The sequence below is a fragment of the Salmo trutta genome, chromosome 23 (assembly GCF_901001165.1).
Source record: "Salmo trutta chromosome 23, fSalTru1.1, whole genome shotgun sequence".
Classification (NCBI taxonomy): domain Eukaryota; kingdom Metazoa; phylum Chordata; class Actinopteri; order Salmoniformes; family Salmonidae; genus Salmo; species Salmo trutta.
The window spans coordinates 24,650,350-24,675,140 of NC_042979.1; the positions used below are offsets into that span (position 1 = coordinate 24,650,350).

Below are 24,791 nucleotides of genomic sequence, written 5' to 3' on the forward strand. Positions count from 1 at the left end.
GCTTTAGTTACGGAGGTCTCCTTCACGCTTTAGTTACAGAGGTCTCCTTCACGCTTTAGTTACAGAGGTCTCCTTCACGCTTTAGTTACAGAGGTCTCCTTCACGCTTTAGTTACAGAGGTCTCCTTCACGCTCTAGTTACAAAGGTCTCCTTCACGCTTTAGTTACAGAGGTCTCCTTCACACTCTAGTTACAGAGGTCTCCTTCACACTCTAGTTACAGAGGTCTCCTTCACGCTTTAGTTACAGAGGTCTCCTTCACACTCTAGTTACAGAGGTCTCCTTCACGCTTTAGTTACAGAGGTCTCCTTCACGCTCTAGTTACAGAGGTCTCCTTCACGCTCTAGTTACAGAGGTCTCCTTCACGCTTTAGTTACAGAGGTCTCCTTCACGCTTTAGTTACAGAGGTCTCCTTCACGCTTTAGTTACAGGGGTCTCCTTCACGCTTTAGTTACAGAGGTCTCCTTCACTCTAGTTACAGAGGTCTCCTTCACGCTCTAGTTACAGAGGTCTCCTTCACACTCTAGTTACAGAGGTCTCCTTCACGCTTTAGTTACAGAGGTCTCCTTCACGCTCTAGTTACAGAGGTCTCCTTCACACTCTAGTTACAGAGGTCTCCTTCACGCTCTAGTTACAGAGGTCTCCTTCACGCTTTAGTTACAGAGGTCTCCTTCACACTCTAGTTACAGAGGTCTCCTTCACACTCTAGTTACAGAGGTCTCCTTCACGCTCTAGTTACAGAGGTCTCCTTCACGCTTTAGTTACAGAGGTCTCCTTCACACTCTAGTTACAGAGGTCTCCTTCACGGTCTAGTTACAGAGGTCTCCTTCACGCTTTAGTTACAGAGGGCTCCTTCACACTCTAGTTACAGAGGTCTCCTTCACACTCTAGTTACAGAGGTCTCCTTCACACTCTAGTTACAGAGGTCTCCTTCACGCTTTAGTTACAGAGGTCTCCTTCACACTCTAGTTACAGAGGTCTACTTCACACTCTAGTTACAGAGGTCTCCTTCACGCTTTAGTTACAGAGGTCTCCTTCACGCTCTAGTTACAGAGGTCTCCTTCACGCTCTAGTTACAGAGGTCTCCTTCACTCTAGTTACAGAGGTCTCCTTCACACTCTAGTTACAGAGGTCTCCTTCACGCTTTAGTTACAGAGGTCTCCTTCACGCTTTAGTTACAGAGGTCTCCTTCACGCTTTAGTTACAGAGGTCTCCTTCACGCTTTAGTTACAGAGGTCTCCTTCACGCTCTAGTTACAGAGGTCTCCTTCACGCTTTAGTTACAGAGGTCTCCTTCACGCTTTAGTTACGGAGGTCTCCTTCACGCTTTAGTTACAGAGGTCTCCTTCACGCTTTAGTTACAGAGGTCTCCTTCACGCTTTAGTTACAGAGGTCTCCTTCACGCTCTAGTTACAGAGGTCTCCTTCACGCTTTAGTTACAGAGGTCTCCTTCACACTCTAGTTACAGAGGTCTCCTTCACACTCTAGTTACAGAGGTCTCCTTCACGCTTTAGTTACAGAGGTCTCCTTCACACTCTAGTTACAGAGGTCTCCTTCACGCTTTAGTTACAGAGGTCTCCTTCACGCTCTAGTTACAGAGGTCTCCTTCACGCTCTAGTTACAGAGGTCTCCTTCACGCTTTAGTTACAGAGGTCTCCTTCACGCTTTAGTTACAGAGGTCTCCTTCACGCTTTAGTTACAGGGGTCTCCTTCACGCTTTAGTTACAGAGGTCTCCTTCACTCTAGTTACAGAGGTCTCCTTCACGCTCTAGTTACAGAGGTCTCCTTCACACTCTAGTTACAGAGGTCTCCTTCACGCTTTAGTTACAGAGGTCTCCTTCACGCTCTAGTTACAGAGGTCTCCTTCACGCTCTAGTTACAGAGGTCTCCTTCACGCTTTAGTTACAGAGGTCTCCTTCACACTTTAGTTACAGAGGTCTCCTTCACGCTTTAGTTACAGAGGTCTCCTTCACGCTCTAGTTACAGAGGTCTCCTTCACGCTCTAGTTACAGAGGTCTCCTTCACGCTTTAGTTACAGAGGTCTCCTTCACGCTCTAGTTACAGAGGTCTCCTTCACGCTTTAGTTACAGAGGTCTCCTTCACGCTTTAGTTACAGAGGTCTCCTTCACGCTCTAGTTACAGAGGTCTCCTTCACGCTTTAGTTACAGAGGTCTCCTTCACACTCTAGTTACAGAGGTCTCCATCACACTCTAGTTACAGAGGTCTCCTTCACACTCTAGTTACAGAGGTCTCGTTCACGCTTTAGTTACAGAGGTCTCCTTCACGCTCTAGTTACAGAGGTCTCCTTCACGCTTTAGTTACAGAGGTCTCCTTCACGCTTTAGTTACAGAGGTCTCCTTCACGCTTTAGTTACAGAGGTCTCCTTCACGCTCTAGTTACAGAGGTCTCCTTCACACTCTAGTTACAGAGGTCTCCTTCACGCTCTAGTTACAGAGGTCTCCTTCACGCTCTAGTTACAGAGGTCTCCTTCACGCTCTAGTTACAGAGGTCTCCTTCACACTCTAGTTACAGAGGTCTCCTTCACACTCTAGTTACAGAGGTCTCCTTCACACTCTAGTTACAGAGGTCTCCTTCACGCTTTAGTTACAGAGGTCTCCTTCACGCTTTAGTTACAGAGGTCTCCTTCACGCTCTAGTTACAGAGGTCTCCTTCACGCTTTAGTTACAGAGGTCTCCTTCACGCTTTAGTTACGGAGGTCTCCTTCACGCTTTAGTTACAGAGGTCTCCTTCACGCTTTAGTTACAGAGGTCTCCTTCACGCTTTAGTTACAGAGGTCTCCTTCACGCTCTAGTTACAAAGGTCTCCTTCACGCTTTAGTTACAGAGGTCTCCTTCACACTCTAGTTACAGAGGTCTCCTTCACACTCTAGTTACAGAGGTCTCCTTCACGCTTTAGTTACAGAGGTCTCCTTCACACTCTAGTTACAGAGGTCTCCTTCACGCTTTAGTTACAGAGGTCTCCTTCACGCTCTAGTTACAGAGGTCTCCTTCACGCTCTAGTTACAGAGGTCTCCTTCACGCTTTAGTTACAGAGGTCTCCTTCACGCTTTAGTTACAGAGGTCTCCTTCACGCTTTAGTTACAGGGGTCTCCTTCACGCTTTAGTTACAGAGGTCTCCTTCACTCTAGTTACAGAGGTCTCCTTCACGCTCTAGTTACAGAGGTCTCCTTCACACTCTAGTTACAGAGGTCTCCTTCACGCTCTAGTTACAGAGGTCTCCTTCACGCTCTAGTTACAGAGGTCTCCTTCACGCTCTAGTTACAGAGGTCTCCTTCACGCTTTAGTTACAGAGGTCTCCTTCACACTTTAGTTACAGAGGTCTCCTTCACGCTTTAGTTACAGAGGTCTCCTTCACGCTCTAGTTACAGAGGTCTCCTTCACGCTCTAGTTACAGAGGTCTCCTTCACGCTTTAGTTACAGAGGTCTCCTTCACGCTCTAGTTACAGAGGTCTCCTTCACGCTTTAGTTACAGAGGTCTCCTTCACGCTTTAGTTACAGAGGTCTCCTTCACGCTCTAGTTACAGAGGTCTCCTTCACGCTTTAGTTACAGAGGTCTCCTTCACACTCTAGTTACAGAGGTCTCCATCACACTCTAGTTACAGAGGTCTCCTTCACACTCTAGTTACAGAGGTCTCGTTCACGCTTTAGTTACAGAGGTCTCCTTCACGCTCTAGTTACAGAGGTCTCCTTCACGCTTTAGTTACAGAGGTCTCCTTCACGCTTTAGTTACAGAGGTCTCCTTCACGCTTTAGTTACAGAGGTCTCCTTCACGCTCTAGTTACAGAGGTCTCCTTCACACTCTAGTTACAGAGGTCTCCTTCACGCTCTAGTTACAGAGGTCTCCTTCACGCTCTAGTTACAGAGGTCTCCTTCACGCTCTAGTTACAGAGGTCTCCTTCACACTCTAGTTACAGAGGTCTCCTTCACACTCTAGTTACAGAGGTCTCCTTCACACTCTAGTTACAGAGGTCTCCTTCACGCTCTAGTTACAGAGGTCTCCTTCACGCTCTAGTTACAGAGGTCTCCTTCACGCTCTAGTTACAGAGGTCTCCTTCACGCTCTAGTTACAGAGGTCTCCTTCACACTCTAGTTACAGAGGTCTCCTTCACACTCTAGTTACAGAGGTCTCCTTCACACTCTAGTTACAGAGGTCTCCTTCACACTCTAGTTACAGAGGTCTCCTTCACACTCTAGTTACAGAGGTCTCCTTCACACTCTAGTTACAGAGGTCTCCTTCACACTCTAGTTACAGAGGTCTCCTTCACTCTCTAGTTACAGAGGTCTCCTTCACGCTCTAGTTACAGAGGTCTCCTTCACGCTCTAGTTACAGAGGTCTCCTTCACGCTCTAGTTACAGAGGTCTCCTTCACGCTCTAGTTACAGAGGTCTCCTTCACACTCTAGTTACAGAGGTCTCCTTCACACTCTAGTTACAGAGGTCTCCTTCACACTCTAGTTACAGAGGTCTCCTTCACACTCTAGTTACAGAGGTCTCCTTCACACTCTAGTTACAGAGGTCTCCTTCACACTCTAGTTACATAGGTCTCCTTCACACTCTAGTTACAGAGGTCTCCTTCACACTCTAGTTACAGAGGTCTCCTTCACACTCTAGTTACATAGGTCTCCTTCACTCTCTAGTTACAGAGGTCTCCTTCACGCTCTAGTTACAGAGGTCTCCTTCACACTCTAGTTACAGAGGCTTCCTTCACACTCTAGTTACAGAGGTCTCCTTCACGCTCTAGTTACAGAGGTCTCCTTCATACACACACACACACACACACACACACACACACACACACAGGTAGTGTGCTGTATGTGATTTACATAATGCAGAGTTTTACACCATTCATAACAGCACCAAAGTAGATGTCTTTTATACGTGACATTAAGAGCTGACATCAAGTGTTTCAGGAATCAGGTCACATGATAGTTCTCTAGACCCGCCCGCTGGTGTTTTGGAAAAGACCATGCTTTGCCATGTCAGCAGAGTACCTCCATTTCCATGTGTGATTGTACTTTTCCACCTGTGTGGGGAAAAGGCCTACTCCCTCCAAAAAAATCTGTTTCCATGCCAACGTGATTTAACACTGTTTTTCCCCATTGGCAGTGGTTGGACTGTCCTCTGCCAATAGCTTCAGGAAGAACATTTGTGGACTTTTTGAGAGATGGGGAGATGGGGGCAAGGGCTTGTGCGTGAGTATGTGTGTGTATTATTGATAGTGGATTCCATGCCAGCGGGGGCTGTTGGGGGAATTAGAGAGGAGAGGAGGTTTGGAAGGAAGCGTGAGACGGGGTGTGACCAGAATGAGTATGGTTGCAGCTGTGGAGCCTGCCAGCGGACAAATGGAGGACCTGTTCAGAAAGAGACTGACTCACTGGGCTAGAGGGGCTGTTACTGTACTGTAGACACTGTCTGGGCTAGAGGGACTGTTACTGGACTGTAGACACTGTCTGGGCTAGAGGGACTGTTACTGTACTGTAGACACTGTCTGGGCTAGAGGGGCTGTTACTGTACTGTAGACACTGTCTGGGCTAGAGGGACTGTTACTGGACTGTAGACACTGTCTGGGCTAGAGGGACTGTTACTGGACTGTAGACACTGTCTGGGCTAGAGGGGCTGTTACTGTACTGTAGACACTGTCTGGGCTAGAGGGGCTGTTACTGGACTGTAGACACTGTCTGGGCTAGAGGGACTGTTACTGGACTGTAGACACTGTCTGGGCTAGAGGGGCTGTTACTGGACTGTAGACACTGTCTGGGCTAGAGGGGCTGTTACTGTACTGTAGACACTGTCTGGGCTAGAGGGGCTGTTACTGGACTGTAGACACTGTCTGGGCTAGAGGGGCTGTTACTGTACTGTAGACACTGTCTGGGCTAGAGGGGCTGTTACTGTACTGTAGACACTGTCTGGGCTAGAGGGACTGTTACTGTACTGTAGACACTGTCTGGGCTAGAGGGGCTGTTACTGTACTGTAGACACTGTCTGGGCTAGAGGGGCTGTTACTGGACTGTAGACACTGTCTGGGCTAGAGGGGCTGTTATTGTACTGTAGACACTGTCTGGGCTAGAGGGGCTGTTACTGTACTGTAGACACTGTCTGGGCTAGAGGGACTGTTACTGTACTGTAGACACTGTCTGGGCTAGAGGGGCTGTTACTGTACTGTAGACACTGTCTGGGCTAGAGGGGCTGTTACTGTACTGTAGACACTGTCTGGGCTAGAGGGGCTGTTACTGGACTGTAGACACTGTCTGGGCTAGAGGGACTGTTACTGTACTGTAGACACTGTCTGGGCTAGAGGGGCTGTTACTGTACTGTAGACACTGTCTGGGCTAGAGGGGCTGTTACTGTACTGTAGACACTGTCTGGGCTAGAGGGACTGTTACTGGACTGTAGACACTGTCTGGGCTAGAGGGGCTGTTACTGTACTGTAGACACTGTCTGGGCTAGAGGGGCTGTTACTGTACTGTAGACACTGTCTGGGCTAGAGGGGCTTTTACTGGACTAGACACTGTCTGGGCTAGAGGGACTGTTACTGTACTGAAGACACTGTCTGGGCTAGAGGGGCTGTTACTGTACTGTAGACACTGTCTGGGCTAGAGGGGCTGTTACTGGACTGTAGACACTGTCTGGGCTAGAGGGGCTGTTACTGTACTGTAGACACTGTCTGGGCTAGAGGGGCTGTTACTGGACTGTAGACACTGTCTGGGCTAGAGGGGCTGTTACTGGACTGTAGACACTGTCTGGGCTAGAGGGGCTGTTACTGGACTGTAGACACTGTCTGGGCTAGAGGGGCTGTTACTGGACTGTAGACACTGTCTGGGCTAGAGGGGCTGTTACTGTACTGTAGACACTGTCTGGGCTAGAGGGGCTGTTACTGGACTGTAGACACTGTCTGGGCAGCGGGAGCTGTCTTAGAGATACTATGTTCCCTGGAGACAGCACCTATAGCACAGTGCCCTCACAGCTGACCTGTAACTGCATTATGATGTCTCATCTCTCCTTACTGGAATACACACAGGCTCTGAGGCCCGAGGCATACAATTAGTGTAGAATCATACCAGACACTAATACAGACCTGTACACTATACTTGCTTAGGGTAAATGAGGGAAATACCTCCCAGGTTGACCTAGTTCATGGATACTGAATATACTGTGTAAGTCTTTGAATCTTGAGTGGTTGTACAATAGTCCTAAATCAATATAAACAATGATGTTACTCTTAACGTGCCTTTGTGCCTTGTATGCCCCTCCACCACTAGATCTCCTCTTTGCAGCAGTTAGATAGATACAGAGTGGTCTTTTATGATCTTGTAAGTATTATTGGTTGTGGCTACTACTCTACTCTACACAGACTCTGAGTGTTCCTATGGTGCACACTTTGGTGGTGCATACTTTGGTGGTGCATACTTTGGTGGTGCATACTTTGGTAGTGTCTATCTATGGAGAGACTGTCTTAATGGCCCTTGGCATTGGGCACTGAGCGGGCACCTGGCAGGCAGTGTGCCCATCCTCAGACAGTCCCTCAGTTGCCCCCTGGCCTCACCTGGCATGGCCTGGCAGCATGCTCCACAGGGCGGTTGGCAGCAGCGGGCAGTAGGCTCTGGGTACAGTGGGCAGTGGGCACACAGACAGACAGAGGGGAGTGTGGGAGAGGGAGAAATGGCTTATCGATGGAGTGAAAGTTAAAACCATGAGTAAGGAAATAGAAAAATGTCACACACACAGTATGTCAGTGGGCCCCCCATCGTTTTTAGGTAAAAAACAATACTGTAAAATCACCAGTAATTCACCCAAAAATGAGTTTAATTTAGGAAATATGTTTACAAGTTTTCCCACGAATAGAATGAAATGAAGGTGTAAAATGATTGTTCTTTTCAAATTCAATCTATTGTTTGGCCCGCGACCATCCGAGTCCCTGGCTGTCGTTTCCAGTGGAGGGAGGTTGAGCTCATGTAAATGCAGACAAAATGCTTACTGTGTGGTGTAAACGTGAGAGTAAAACATCCATCCTGTCTGAGTCAGAACACATGAACCATGGACAGCTCTCGTGGGGGGTTGACCAAAAGGTCTCGGACATTCTGACACGGATGCCCCCACCACCCCAGCATTACACACACACACTACCCAGAACTCTCCACTGTACTCAGCCTCCTGGCCTTGAAGGGATTTAGACTAGAAACAGAAATATCTATACTAGGATAATTATCCTTATATTCAGCAACATGATCACAAATGCTTTGTCAATCACAGATGGTCCGTTCACGGGGACCCCTCCAACTTACGGCTACGATGCAGACCGTGCTGAGGAGCAGAGACGCCACCATGACATCCTACCCTACATCGACGACTCGCCCTCCTCTTCGCCACACCTCAGCTCCAAGAGCCGCAGCAGCCGAGACACCCTCTCCTCCGGATCCCTTGAGTCCTCCAAGTCGGTGAGTGCCACCCCCCGTTGAGTCTATGTCACAAAGTTAACCTCCCAATCACCCCAGGAAGCTCCTCATGTCTCTCCTACTCTGTTCTATCACCTTCTGGCTCTCCATCACAGCCTGAGCCATGAAGAAACATAGACACTTATCTCTGAGGCCTCTTTCTCCTCATAGGTTACCATGAAGAGAGACCACACACACACCCTCCCCTTCAATAGATATATAGTATAATAGCTTATTATCTTCATCAATAAGCCATACTGCCTTAGTGACATTATATTGCCATTTCTGCAATGTGATTACCTTGCGATAGGTGTGTGTACACCTCACTGATTGGGTTAGCCTGGTGCTATGTTAGTATATGTTGTTGTAAACGCACCATACTGCATTGTCTCTCTCCTGGAGGAAGTAATCTATCACTGTACTGCAGTGTCTCTCTCCTGGAGGAAGTAATCACATCACTGTACTGCAGTCTCTCTCTCCTGGAGGAAGTAATCACATCACTGTACTGCAGTGTCTCTCTCCTGGAGGAAGTAATCACATCACTGTACTGCAGTGTCTCTCTCCTGTAGGAAGTAATCACATCACTGTACTGCAGTCTCTCTCTCCTGGAGGAAGTAATCACATCACTGTACTGCAGTGTCTCTCTCCTGGAGGAAGTAATCACATCACTGTACTGCAGTGTCTCTCTCCTGGTGGAAGTAATCACATCACTGTACTGCAGTCTCTCTCTCCTGGAGGAAGTAATCACATCACTGTACTGCAGTGTCTCTCTCCTGGAGGAAGTAATCACATCACTGTACTGCAGTCTCTCTTTCCTGGAGGAAGTAATCACATCACTGTACTGCAGTGTCTCTCTCCTGGAGGAAGTAATCACATCACTGTACTGCAGTCTCTCTCTCCTGGAGGAAGTAATCACATCACTGTACTGCAGTCTCTCTCTCCTGGAGGAAGTAATCACATCACTGTACTGCAGTGTCTCTCTCCTGGAGGAAGTAATCACATCACTGTACTGCAGTGTCTCTCTCCTGGAGGAAGTAATCACATCACTGTACTGCAGTGTCTCTCTCCTGGAGGAAGTAATCACATCACTGTACTGCAGTGTCTCTCTCCTGGAGGAAGTAATCACATCACTGTACTGCAGTGTCTCTCTCCTGGAGGAAGTAATCACATCACTGTACTGCAGTCTCTCTCTCCTGGAGGAAGTAATCACATCACTGTACTGCAGTGTCTCTCTCCTGGAGGAAGTAATCACATCACTGTACTGCAGTGTCTCTCTCCTGGTGGAAGTAATCACATCACTGTACTGCAGTCTCTCTCTCCTGGAGGAAGTAATCGCATCACTGTACTGCAGTGTCTCTCTCCTGGAGGAAGTAATCACATCACTGTACTGCAGTCTCTCTTTCCTGGAGGAAGTAATCACATCACTGTACTGCAGTGTCTCTCTCCTGGAGGAAGTAATCACATCACTGTACTGCAGTCTCTCTCTCCTGGAGGAAGTAATCACATCACTGTACTGCAGTCTCTCTCTCCTGGAGGAAGTAATCACATCACTGTACTGCAGTGTCTCTCTCCTGGAGGAAGTAATAACATCACGGTACTGCAGTGTCTCTCTCCTGGAGGAAGTAATCACATCACTGTACTGCAGTCTCTCTCCTGGAGGAAGTAATCACATCACGGTACTGCAGTGTCTCTCTCCTGGAGGAAGTAATCACATCACGGTACTGCAGTGTCTCTCTCCTGGAGGAAGTAATCACATCACTGTACTGCAGTCTCTCTCCTGGAGGAAGTAATCACATCACTGTACTGCAGTGTCTCTCTCCTGGTGGAAGTAATCACATCACTGTACTGCAGTGTCTCTCTCCTGGAGGAAGTAATCACATCACTGTACTGCAGTCTCTCTCTCCTGGAGGAAGTAATCACATCACTGTACTGCAGTCTCTCTCTCCTGGAGGAAGTAATCACATCACTGTACTGCAGTCTCTCTCTCCTGGAGGAAGTAATCACATCACTGTACTGCAGTCTCTCTCCCCGGGAGGAAGTAATCACATCACCTTACTGCATTGTCTCTCTCCTGGAGGAAGTAATCACATCACTGTACTGCAGTGTCTCTCTCCTGGAGGAAGTAATCACATCACTGTACTGCAGTGTCTCTCTCATGGAGGAAGTAATCACATCACTGTACTACAGTGTCTCTCTCCTGGAGGAAGTAATCACATCACTGTACTGCAGTGTCTCTCTCCTGGAGGAAGTAATCACATCACTGTACTGCAGTGTCTCTCTCATGGAGGAAGTAATCACATCACTGTACTACAGTGTCTCTCTCCTGGAGGAAGTAATCACATCACTGTACTGCAGTCTCTCTCTCCTGGAGGAAGTAATCACATCACTGTACTGCAGTGTCTCTCTCCTGGAGGAAGTAATCACATCACTGTACTGCAGTGTCTCTCTCCGGGAGGAAGTAATCACATCACTGTACTGCAGTGTCTCTCTCCTGGAGGAAGTAATCACATCACTGTACTGCAGTGTCTCTCTCCTGGAGGAAGTAATCACATCACGGTACTGCAGTCTCTCTCTCCTGGAGGAAGTAATCACATCACTGTACTGCAGTCTCTCTCTCCTGGAGGGAGTAATCACATCACTGTACTGCAGTGTTGTAACGTTTGTCGTCTAAAGGGGACCAAGACGCGGCGTGTGACGTGCTCATATTCACTTTTATTCAACTCTAAATCAACAAAACAACAAAACGACCGTAAACGGTCCCGTCAGGTGCAACATACACAAAACAGGAAACAACCACCCACAAAACACAGGAAAAAACACCCCTACTAAATAGGACCTTCAATTAGAGGCAACGAGGAACAGCTGTCTCCAATTGAAAGTCAACCCAAGAAACTTAAACATAGAAATAGACACACTAGAATAAACATAGAAATATACTAACATAGAACATAAACCAAAAACCCCGAAACCCATAAAACAAACACCCCCTGCCACGCCCTGACCAAACTACAATAACAAATAACCCCCTTTACTGGTCAGGTCGTGACAAGTGTCTCTCTCCTGGAGGAAGTAATCACATCACTGTACTGCATTCTCTCTCTCCTGGAGGAAATAATAACATCAGTGGTAATAAAGTAAGGCCTGTGACCCATCCCTGCCTCGCCTCAGTAGCAGACAGAGTGCTTGTCAAATTGATTGATGGTTGAATCTGCCAATAAATGATGAGTCCCTGGGCAGTTTTAATAAGCATACACAGGCGCACACACACACACATACACACTCTCACTGTCCACAAAGTGTGATGGATTTGGTATTGCAGGGATTGACTGACCATTGCTGAGTAAACTCCTGTATTTAGAGGCCCACTCCCTGAGTAAACTCCTGTATTTAGAGTCCCACTCCCTGAGTAAACTCCTGTATTTAGAGGCCCACTCCCTGAGTAAACTCCTGTATTTAGAGGCCCACTCCCTGAGTAAACTCCTGTATTTAGAGGCCCACTCCCTGAGTAAACTCCTGTATTTAGAGGCCCACTCCCTGAGTAAACTCCTGTATTTAGAGGCCCACTCCCTGAGTAAACTCCTGTTACTGTAGTGTTAGCAGAGAGAGAGCTCCAGCTATTTTATATTCGTTTTGTTTATTTGTGTGGATTTATTTAACCTTTTTTTAACTAGGCAGCTAAACGTATTACACTCAACATCCACACAGCAGCACCACACATAGACAGATTTGTGCACACTGTTGTTTTTCAGTAGGCATCTCCAAAATGCAATGATGTCCATCCTTGATACCACCCATCCGTCCGTCCTTGATACCCCCCCTCCGTCCGTCCTTGATACCACCCATCCGTCCGTCCTTGATACCCCCCCACCGTCCGTCCTTGATACCCCCCCTCCGTCCGTCCGTGATACCCCCTGGGTTCAGCAGCTCGCCCACACAGCATTTTGATGTCATCAGAGTGAGTCACTGCTGTTTGATCCTGCTATCTCCCCCAGAGTCTTGGAAAGTATTACAGTACTATAACTCGCTCCTTTAGAAAACAAGATTATTCAGAGATGTTTAGATTTCACATTACACCGAGTGTTTTGGGAACAGAGAGAAGAGAGAGAGAAGAGAAACGTCCTCATTAACGCTTCAGGGATAGAGAAGGATGATGTTGATGTTCAGAAGAAATTATAGTTATATAAAACGAGATGCTCTTTGCCGCCCACAATCGCCTCCTACCTGGCTTTGAACGTTTCTCTCAATGTCCTCAGTTATTAGGCCATCTGCTTACATACACGATAATAACTGTTGGTATGTCTTATGGTGTATTTCCACAGAGCAATTAGACTTAGACCTACTTAAACAAATCAGTAGTGACCATGAATCCATCCATGATACATGAAGTCAAGGTACACACAGTTACTGTAGACTGACTTTGGCTGGGTGCTTCCCATCTAGATTTTTTTACTATGCATGCCCGCACACACACTTCCCTTTTTTTAAAATCAGGCACACACACACACACACACACACACACACACACACACACACACACACACACACACAGAGAGAGCTGGAGTGATCAGCTGAGTTATAGGACCAGACTTCCTCTGTCTCTACACATCTCAATTCTGAGAGGGGCTCATTAGTTGTTGCTACGGCGATAAATAAAAGATGATAGTCTGGAGATGCGATGGGCCCCCTGAGGAGGAGAGTCTGGGGCTGAGCAATGAATGAATACACACTAGCTCACCTCCACAATGGAAACGTGGGCTGGCTGGGCCCATTATATCTCTGAGAGGTTTCACATTCATTTTCTCTTTCATTCACTTTTATCTGATCATTTCTGTTATCAAGCAGTGTCCCTCAAGCTTTCGCCCCGTCTGGCCTACAGGGTTAGATAAAGATTCAACGCACATCGGAAAAATATTACATTCAGTCTGTTGATCTTGTTCAGGTGAAATCGGTGGTCAGTCATCTGTCAGACATGTAGCTGTTCTCTTCTCTTCTAACACTCTCCTCTAGTATGGAAGCAGAAACGGCTTGTTGTATAAGAACCAAGAAGCAGAGCGATGCACAGCACAGACATATGGGTAATGGAGTCCACAGCACAGACCTCTAGGTAATGGATTCCATCAGTGAGTCGGGACCCCTGTAGTTCCACTGAGACTCTTACTGACATCTGCTGCTTCCACTACCTGTTCAGTGGCCATGGAAGCAGGAGTTTAAGGCTCATTTACCCCCCCATTAAACACACACACAGAACATGATCACATTCTGTAATTCATTTCAGACTGCATTTCTGCATGGGGACTTATTATTTCTCCTATGGCATTTGTAAATAAATAGTTTTTCCACTCACTCTCTCTCACTGTCTGACGATATAGGGCACCTTGGAGTGTGCCCGTCTGGCATGGGGAAACAGACACACACAGACACACAGACAGACACACAGACACACACACACAGACAGACAGAGGCCCCATACCTGAGGGAGCATTGTGTTTACCCCTCCCTCCCTCCACTCAGTATCTCTCTTTCCAAGGAGCCCCAGGTTGTGCTCTGAAATAGCTGGATAGAGATAGCTTTTGTTCAGCTTAGTGAACCAGACGTCTGGGTTGGATATCCCAGACCTAGGAGAGGGCCTGCCTACCTGGCCCTACCTGGCCCTACCTGGCCCTACCTGGCCCTACCTGGCCCGCTCTGCTCTGCTCCCTGTCTCTCCTCTCCTCTGTCCTGTAGCCTGAGGGTTAGCTACACCTCCTGCCTACCTGGCCCTACCTGGCCCGCTCTGCTCTGCTCCCTGTCTCTCCTCTCCTCTGTCCTGTAGCCTGAGGGTTAGCTACACCTCCTGCCATGCCTGTCCTCTGTCTTGGCCATTTTAAGAGACCAACCTACATCCCATGGGAAATACTGACTGCCAGAGTTATTTTAGGTTCCTTGGTTAGGCTAGACGGCCCAAAGATTTTCATCGGCCGCATGTTGAATGTTGTTACTCTCTAGTGAGGTTCGGTTGTGCTGGAAGAATGCGAGAACAATGGCTTCTTTAAAAACAAAGCTGCGTTTACAGGAGCAATTAGGGTTAATTGTCTTGCTCAAGGGCACATCGACAGATGTTATACCTTGTCGACTCGGGGATTCGAACCAGCGGCCTTTCGGTTACTGGCCCAATGCTCTTAATCACTAGGCTTCCTGTATTTTAGACCACAGCGTTTATTAACTACAGTGCCTTCAGAAAGTATTCACACCCCTTGACCTTTTCCACATTTTGTTGTGTTACAGCCTGAATTTAAAAATGATTAAATTAGATTCAAAGTGGAATTATGTTTTTCAACATTTTTACAAAATAATAAAAAATGTAAAGCTGAAATGTCTTGAGTCAATAAGTATTCAACCCCTTTGTTTATGGCAAGCCTAACGTTAAGGAGTAAAAATGTGCTTAGCAAGTCACATAATATGTTGTATGGACTCACTCTGTGTGCAGTAATAGTGTTTAACATGATTTTTGAAAGACTACCTCATCTCTGTACCCCACACATACAATTATCTGTACGGCCCCTCAGTCAAGCAGTGAATTTCAAATACAGATTTAACCACAAAGACCAGGGAGGTTTTCCAATAACTCGCAAAGAAGGGCACCTATTGGCAGACAGTGAATATTCCTTTAAGCATGGTGAAGTTATTAATTACACTTTGGATGGTGTATCAATACACCCAGTCACTACAAAGATACAGGCATCCTTCCTAACTCAGTTGCCGGAGAGGAAGGAAACCGCTCAGGGTGACTTTAAAACAGTTACAGAGTTTAATGGCTGTGATAGGAGAAAACTGAGGATGGATCAACGACATTGTAGCTACTCCACAATACTAACATAATTGACAGAGTGAAAAGAAGGAAGCCTGTACAGAATTAAAATATTGAAAAGCATGCATCCTATTCACAACAAGGCACAAAAGTAATACTGCAAAAAATGTGATATAGCAATTCACTTTTTGTACTTAATATGAAGTGTTATGTTTGGGGAAAATCCAATACAACACATTACTGAGTACCATTCTCTATATGGAGCTAAGTACAGGCAAAATCCTGCTTTCCACCAGGCAGTGGGAGAATAATGAATCTTTCAGCAGGACAATAACCTAAAACACAAGGCCAAATCTACACTGGAGTTGCTTACCAAGAAGACAGTGAATGTTCCTGAGTGGCCAAGTTAAAGTTTTGACTTAAATCTACTTGAACATCTATGGCAAGAACTGAAAATGGTTGTCTAGCAATGATCAACAACCAATATGACAGAGCATGGAGAATTTTCAAAAGAATAATGGGAAAATATTGTACAATCCAGGTGTGCAAAGCTCTTAGAAACTTACCCAGAAAGACTCACGACTGTAATCACTGCCAAAGGTGATTCTAACTTTTGTAAATGAGATATTTCTGTATTTCTTTTTCATTAAATTTGCAAACATTTCTAAAAACATGTTTTCACTTTGTCATTATGGGGTTTTGTGTGTAGGGGTTTTGTGTTTTTTAAATTTTTTATACATTTTGAATTCCGGCTGTAACACAACAAAATGTGGAATAAGTCAAGGGGAATGAATACTTTCTGAAGGCACTGTATAGCTCCTCTTTCTACCCACTACTTTGTTGTCATCAGACTAATGGTCATGCTTTGTTTGCATTGTCTGTACAGTACTTGTGTGTGTATTTTTTCATAGTCGTTTCCTATGTGTTTGTTGCAGACGGAGTTGGACCTGGAGAAAGGCCTGGAGATGAGGAAGTGGGTTCTGTCTGGGATCCTAGCCAGCGAGGAGACCTACCTCAGCCACCTCGAGGCACTGCTACTGGTGAGAGACTGGAACACACACACAGGACTTTCCATAAATGCTCTATGTATCACATACACGTACACACACAGTACAAACTCTCTCTCTCTCTCTCACCTGTTCTCTCAGCCTATGAAGCCTCTGAAGGCAGCAGCCACCACGTCCCAGCCGGTGCTGACCATCCCCCAGATCGAGACCATCTTCTTCAAAGTGCCCGAGCTTTACGAGGTCCACAAGGAGTTCTACGACGGCCTGCTCCCCCGGGTGCAGCAGTGGAGCCACCACCAGCGCGTGGGGGACCTCTTCCAGAAACAGGTGAGTTCATAAGCCAGATCCCTGGGATGCGCCCCTGCCCTGTGTCTGTAGGAGCCTGGAGCCTGACTCAGGATGACAGAGGACTCCCTCCCTGGACCTGGCTGCATGGCAACATGACATCATGAGCCTCATTCAGAATGACACAGGACCTTTATGCATTATACAGTCTGCCTGTGGTTCAGTGTGGCTCCGTGTCACAGCTCACAGCAGCATCCGTACTCTGAATGGAAGAAATGCTAAATCAAATCACATTGATCAACCTCATGAGGTGCAACTTATTTTAGGGACAGATGGAATAGCCCCTCTCCTCCTGACCTGGGAGCTTCTGCCACGGAGGCCAGAGCCAAACCTGTACTGACTGGGCCCATTTCATCCTGTTCACAACGGGTCAATTAACCCTGAATTAACCACTTGTTTATTCCCCTAATGCTCATGCAGTCACTGCAGAAGTAGAGCCTGAGTCTAGCCTGTCATGAGGGCTGTGTGTACGAGGACAGTGCACATGAAGAAGCAGAGTGTCACAATGCTGTCTTTTTTACCCAGGGAGCTCTGAGACTAATGTTACACTATGTGCTCTCTGTCTCTAAGAAGCAGCCTATACATAGTGCCATACACTGAGCGATGGGGAACTTTTCTCTCTCTTCCCTCCTATTATCTTCACAAAGCCCGCTCTCCCCGGAGGCCTGAATAATGACTATTTCATTTGTCTGTTATACTGTCAGGGCGGCACACGCCGGAATCCTTTTCCGCATTTATTTATGAATTGTTCGTTTTTCTCTCCCGTCTGTGTCTGCTATGTGATAAGCAGTGGCTTCAACGGCCGCGTTTTGCGTCTCCCAGCAGACGAGCGTTGAAAGAGGAGCGTTGAAAGAGGAGCAATATGGATTCACAGGTTGTAGGCTACAATAGAGGAGCAGCCTGTTAGTTCTTCCTCTCTCTATCTCTCTTTTTCGTTCTGTCTTTCTCTATTCATCTCTTTATCTCCCTCATACCAAAATACATCTTTCCCCCAATTCCTCTCGCCAGACATCAAGAAGACGCCAACACCGCAGGAAAACTCTCCTTACATGACAGCCATTTAGGGTGGAGGAGGGGAGCGAGAGAGGATGAGAAGAGAGGAGAGGAGGGAGGAGAGTGGGTGAGGGGAGAGGAGGGAGGAGAGTGGGTGAGGGGAGAGGAGAGGAGGGAGGAGAGTGGGTGAGGGGAGAGGAGGGAGGAGAGTGGGTGAGGGGAGAGGCGGGAGGAGAGTGGGTGAGGGGAGAGGAGGGAGGAGAGTGGGTGAGGGGAGAGGAGGGAGGAGAGTGGGTGAGGGGAGAGGAGGGAGGAGAGTGGGTGAGGGGAGAGGAGGGAGGAGAGTGGGTGAGGGGAGAGGAGAGAGGGAGAGTGGGTGAGGGAGGAGAGGAGGGAGGAGAGTGGGTGAGGGAGAGAGGAGGGAGGGAGAGTGGGTGAGGGGAGGGAGAGGAGGAGAGTGAGAGTGGGTGAGGGGAGAGGAGGGAGGAGAGTGGGTGAGGGGAGAGGAGGGAGGAGAGTGGGTGAGGGTGAGAGGAGAGAGGAGAGTGGGTGAGGGGAGAGGAGGGAGGAGAGTGGGTGAGGGGAGAGGAGGGAGGAGAGTGGGTGAGGGGAGAGGAGGAGGAGAGTGGGTGAGGGGAGAGGAGGGAGGAGAGTGGGTGAGGGGAGGGGAGGCGGGAGGAGAGTGGGTGAGGGGAGAGGAGGGAGGAGAGTGGGTGAGGGGAGAGGAGGGAGGAGAGTGGGTGAGGGGAGCAGCTAGCAGATTTAGGCTGAGTCTCTGTCTGTGACGTCTCTGTAACAGACAGTCAGCCGGAGGAAAAGTAACAGCTCATCACTACCAGAAAGAAGGGGGGAAAAAACGGAAAAAAAGGTTAATGACAGGTTATGAGAGCGGGTGTCAAGAGAGAAGTATTCTCACACTCCTTTAAAGCCCCAAAATGGGGCTAAATAACACACTGTACTGTTTTTCCCTAATGGTACAGTCCTCTCTGCTGTTACTTATATAGGTCTATGAATGGAGACTGCCATTTTCTTTATCTAGGATAGGGGCATATGAATGGTGCATTTCAAGAGTAATACTGTAGCATCTTTGCACACAAAGTATACAATATGTCCACCAACATACAGTACGTGTTCTGAGTACATTCTTGTGCTGTTGATGACATCTTCCTCCCAGTCTGTGCTAGATAAGAAAAGCATCCCAACCATGCGGTTTCACTCGTCATCTTACGTCACCATACAGCCAGCCAGCAACTGTGTGTGTCGGACGGCTCCAACTGCTCCATGTCTGCAGCGCTATTACCGCCATTCCGGCTCCTCCCTGCCCATAGTGGGATTGTCACGCTCTGAATTCCTGTCCACTGTGGTGCAGATTTATTCTGGCCTGGAGCAGGACTCAGACGCAGTAGGGATAGGATTGCTTGGTGGGGGAAAATTGCTTACCGCCTCAACTTCTAGCAGCTCCTGGAAAAACGTGGGTTTCTTTTGACTGTGGGACAAAATCGATTGTCTCAGCATGCCACCAGGGGACAGGAAATACTGTAAAGGTCAGGGGTCACACCAGGATGATAATGTGTGGGAATGGGATGAGCTCATAGGTTCTGGCAGCCGCTGGCAGTCCGCTGTCTGTCATCTACATACAACGCACTGGAGATATTCATGAGCAGGTGCAGATGGACCAGTGCTAAGGTGAAGTAGAGAAGCATATTGTGTCCTGGGCACTGTGTTCTTGTAGACTATTCTTCAGGGGCACACTAAGCTACCTTGGTGCTGTGTGTGTAGCTGTGTGTGTGTGTTCGTATGTGTGTTGGTGCGTGCATGTGTGTGTGTAAAACATTTTTGCGTTTGCCTCAGTTGCCCCCTCTCTCATCATTACACACTCTACCCCCCCTCTTCATCATTACACACTCTACCCCCCCTCTTCATCATTACACACTCTACCCCCCTCTCTCATCATTACACACTCTACCCCCCCCTCTTCATCATTACACACTCTACCCCCCCTCTCTCATCATTACACACTCTACCCCCCCTCTTCATCATTACACACTCTACCCCCCCTCTTCATCATTACACACTCTACCCCCCTCTCTCATCATTACACACTCTACCCCCCCTCTTCATCATTACACACTCTACCCCCCCTCTCTCATCATTACACACTCTACCCCCCCTCTTCATCATTACACACTCTACCCCCCCTCTTCATCATTACACACTACCCCCCTCTCTCATCATTACACACTCTACCCCCCCTCTCTGATCATTACACACTCTACCCCCCCTCTCTCATCATTACACACTCTACCCCCCTCTTCATCATTACACACTCTACCCCCCCTCTCTCATCATTACACACTCTACCCCCCTCTCTCATCATTACACACTCTACCCCCCCTCTCTCATCATTACACACTCTACCCCCCTCTTCATCATTACACACTCTACCCCCCTCTTCATCATTACACACTCTACCCCCCCTCTTCATCATTACACACTCTATCCCCCCGCATCATCATTACACACTCTACCCCCCCTCTTCATCATTACACACTCTACCCCCCCATCCTCTTTCATTACACACTCTACCCCCCTCTTCATCATTACACACTCTACCCCCCCTTCATCATTACACACTCTACCCCCCCTCTTCATCATTACTCACTCTACCCCCCTCTTCATCGTTACACACTCTACCCCCCCTCTTCATCATTACACACTCTACCCCCCCTCTTCATCATTACACACTCTACCCCCCTTCATCATTACACACTCTACCCCCCCCTCTTCATCATTACACACTCTACCCCCCTCTTCATCATTACACACTCTACCCCCCCTCTTCATCATTACACACTCTACCCCCCCTCTCTCATCATTACACACTCTACCCCCCTCTTCATCATTACACACTCTACCCCCCCTCTTCATCATTACACACTCTACCCCCTCTTCATCATTACACACTCTACCCCCCCTCTTCATCATTACACACTCTACCCCCCCTCTTCATCATTACACACTCTACCCCCCCTCTTCATCATTACACACTCTACCCCCCCTCTTCATCATTACACATTCTACCCCCCTCTTCATCCATTGCTGTCAGGCTTGTATTCAGGAGAATGGATTAGGCAGTTGAGCGCTAAGTAGATGGATAGTGTTACTGACGGGCAGAGTTTCAAGGAGTTAGGAGGGCTGAATGAGATTTTCAAATGTGTTTTTACAGCAACTGTTACCCAGGACACTCATTACTCACCCCAGCGTAGTCCTTCACTCCGCCGCTACCATGGCAACAGCCGTAGGCCGGGACTGCGCCACGGAAACGCTGGTGTTTCCTGTGGCGATGATGACATCGCCCCGTCTGTCGAACTGTGTTCCAAACACTTAGTTTTTTTTCTCCTCTCATTATGGTGAACTCTGTTGGGTTGTAGCTGCCATTTGTCCTGTTGTGATTATGCCAACATGTCCTTCTTTCCCCCAAAACAGCAATGCAAACAGAAGGCCTACTTTGGTAAATATGGGCTATGGAAAGTGGTGACTGTGTTTTAATGTGGCTTTTGTATTTTGTCCTCTCTCGCACCCTCCCCATCCGTTCTACAGGCCAGCCAGCTGGGAGTTTATCGGGCCTTTGTGGACAACTACGAGGTTGCCGTGGAGACGGCTGAGAAGTGCTGTCAGGCCAACACGCAGTTCGCTGAAATCTCTGAGGTAATGGGAACTGGCACGGAGGTAGATGGGGTGGTATGGGAGGGACGGAGGGAGGGAGGTATGGGAGGTGAGGGAAGAAGGGAGGGAGGAGAGGAGACAGGGAGGTATGGGAGATGAGGGAAGGAGGGAGGGAGAAGAACAGACGGGGAGGTGAGGGAAGGAGGGAGGAGAGGAGGAATGGGAGGAGAGGGGACAGGGAGGTATGGGAGGAGAGGGGACAGGGAGGTGAGGGATGAGAGGAGAGGGGACAGGGAGGTATGGGAGGAGAGGGGACAGAGAGGTGAGGGAAGGAGGGAGGGAGGGAGGAGAGGAGACAGTGAGGTATGGGAGGAGAGGGGACAGGGAGGTGAGGGAGGGAGGAGAGGAGACGGGAAGTATGGGAGGACAGGGGACAGGGAGGTGAGAGAATGAGGGAGGGAGCGAGTGGGGGAGGTATGGAAGAAAGGAGGTAATGACTAGTGGTCTGGATAGGTTTTGTCATTTCATCTTGACTATGGGGGCTAGGGGGTACACCTCTTGTTTTGGAAATGGGGTGATGGGATATGGGTGGAAAGGAAGAAACATCCCTCCACTAACAGTATATGAACACACTCAGTCTTCCACATCCTCAAAGTGACAGCTTGAAAATAAATGTTTCTCTTCAAGCTCTCTCCTCCTGAGAGGAAAGTAGCTCTTTCTCCAGCTCTTAGGAAGCGGCTTTGTGTCCCCAGGTCACTCTGCCACGCTGCGTAGAGAGACAGACAGAGAGGATGGTTGGAGACTGTGAAAGTGGGCCATTAAGCACACAGGGAAAATCGTTGGGAGAACATTTCACATCTACTCGTGTAGAGGACAGTGGGGTATCAAACTCAACAGTTTTATTCTATTTGTTTTACCCACAAACCCCTTCACCGCCACCACCCACACAATTTCACAATCATTGCCTTCAGGGGCGTCATGAACCCATTATTTTAGAGGGGGCATGAAGTACGTGTGGATGGATAGATGGACGGTGGAGAATTTAGCATTTTTCCTTAGGAGTTTAGTACAACTGCGACCCTAAATATGCTTCTCTGCATCTCTGCTAAAACCTGTGTAAAAGATGGAAATGAATGTGAGTCTTTTTCAGTACATTTAGTAATTGCTTACTTTTCTAAAATCTAGCAACCTTGCCAGCAGGCATGTCAGCTAAGATAGATAAGTTACTCTAACCTGAAATGGCTTGGTAGCTAGTTGGGAGATTGGGAACCTATCTAGCTGGCTCGCTAAAGCCAACTTCATACAATTTCTACGTGGCTAGTACTACATAGAAACAACAAAACATTTCAATTTGGTTTATTAATCAAGAAGGAATCAGTATGCTACATAGCTTGATACAATTTACAAATATACCTCCTGTGAGTCCTGCCTATCACCGGCAGTTAAAATCAAATCAAATCTGAGGGGCCTGTGTCATTCTGCCCCCTATGGGCATGACGCCTCTGATTGCCATTAGACCACACTTGAATTGTATTGTATTATTATTATACTGTTTTGCCTGCCTGCCTGCCTGCCTGTGTGTCTGCAATCTGTGTGTTCTGCAATCTGTGTGTTCTGCAGTGATGTGGAACCAATGCAGAGGGAGGTGGTGGGTAATGTTTTCTTGGGTTTCTGGTTGCTGTCTGAGTCCCCGCCGGCCAGTGTTAGAAACCCTGGAGTATGGAAATGCACTCCATCTTACCTATGTGCAGATGAACCATGACATGCTAATATATGAATTTATCCCCAAAACAGAGCTTTAAGGGCCCAGCCATGCTAGTGGAAGAACGTCTCTCTCAGATAGGAAGTGTAATTGCCTGAACAGAGAAGCATAATGCCAAGGCAAGGAGAAACAGTTTAGACGGTGATGTACGAAGCTGGGGTTACACGTGGTGAAACGCTTCATTGCTTCTCAGGCTACAGGTGTGAATGCGTTAAATAATCAAATTTCAATTTCACTACGATCTCTTGACTAGAAGTTTTTTTAAGGGCTTATTTTGGACAGATATTTTGGACTAAAGTCGTCACGGCCGCTGGTCGCTGGTACGTAAAATCTTGTGCCAAAGCCACCGGTGAACATTAAAGGGATACTTCGGGATGTTGGCGGCAGGAACCCTGGTGGTTAGAGGCAGGAACCCTGGTGGTTAGAGACAGGAACCCTGGTGGTTAGAGGCAGGAACCCTGGTGGTTAGAGGCAGGAACCCTGGTGGTTAGAGGCAGGAACCCTGGTGGTTAGAGGCAGGAACCCTGGTGGTTAGAGGCAGGAACCCTGGTGGTTAGAGGAAGGAAGCCTGGTGGTTAGAGGCAGGAACCCTGGTGGTTAGAGACAGGAACCCTGGTGGTTAGAGGCAGGAACCCTGGTGGTTAGAGGCAGGAACCCTGGTGGTTAGAGACAGGAACCCTGGTGGTTAGAGACAGGAACCCTGGTGGTTAGAAACAGGAACCCTGGTGGTTAGAGGCAGGAACCCTGGTGGTTAGAGGCAGGAACCCTGGTGGTTAGAGACAGGAACCCTGGTGGTTAGAGGCAGGAACCCTGGTGGTTAGAGGCAGGAACCCTGGTGGTTAGAGGCAGGAACCCTGGTGGTTAGAGGCAGGAACCCTGGTGGTTAGAGGCAGGAACCCTGGTGGTTAGAGGCAGGAACCCTGGTGGTTAGAGACAGGAACCCTGGTGGTTAGAGGCAGGAACCCTGGTGGTTAGAGGCAGGAACCCTGGTGGTTAGAGGCAGGAACCCTGGTGGTTAGAGACAGGAACCCTGGTGGTTAGAGGCAGGAACCCTGGTGGTTAGAGACAGGAACCCTGGTGGTTAGAGGCAGGAACCCTGGTGGTTAGAGGCAGGAACCCTGGTGGTTAGAGACAGGAACCCTGGTGGTTAGAGGCAGGAACCCTGGTGGTTAGAGACAGGAACCCTGGTGGTTAGAGACAGGAACCCTGGTGGTTAGAGGCAGGAACCCTGGTGGTTAGAGGCAGGAACCCTGGTGGTTAGAGGCAGGAACCCTGGTGGTTAGAGGAAGGAAGCCTAGTGGTTAGAGGCAGGAACCCTGGTGGTTAGAGCGTTGGGCCAGTAACCGAAAGGTTGCTAAATTGAATCCCTGAGCTGACAGAAATCTGTCCTTCTGCCCCTGAACAAGGCAGTTAACCCACTGTTCCTAGGCTGTCATTGTAAAATAAGAATTTGTTCTTAACTGACTTGCTAGCAGATACTATAGACTTCCAGTGATTGCGCTAGTTAGCAATTGCGCTAGCACTAGTTACCAACTTCCTTCAAACTGCACACAAATAAAAAACTTTTTCATCCACCACTTCATCTGACTCTGGTGAGGTAGATAAAGGGCCTCATTTCCAAAATCCTGAAGTATCCCTTTAAGATGGTGACTGGATTTGAGGCAGAGAATCAATCATTCAGTGTTTTTAATGGGATATGTAATGATGCATGTCTCTCTGCCATCTGAACGTGACTGTGGAAAAAATGCTGATGATGGTTTATTGGGTGCAGGATACGTTGAAT

General features: G+C 48.0%; 1 protein-coding gene across 1 annotated transcript in view; it reads left to right on the forward strand.

Annotated features, from left to right (window-relative positions):
- The window catches only part of LOC115159648 (breakpoint cluster region protein-like), a 136,818-nt gene that overhangs the window by 71,879 nt on the left and 40,148 nt on the right, over positions 1-24,791 (forward strand). The window contains exons 2-5 of the mRNA XM_029709583.1: positions 8,267-8,451; positions 16,171-16,275; positions 16,384-16,569; positions 21,181-21,288. Of these exons, the coding sequence (XP_029565443.1) occupies positions 8,267-8,451; positions 16,171-16,275; positions 16,384-16,569; positions 21,181-21,288 (584 nt within the window). The remainder of the gene's footprint in view (positions 1-8,266; positions 8,452-16,170; positions 16,276-16,383; positions 16,570-21,180; positions 21,289-24,791) is intronic.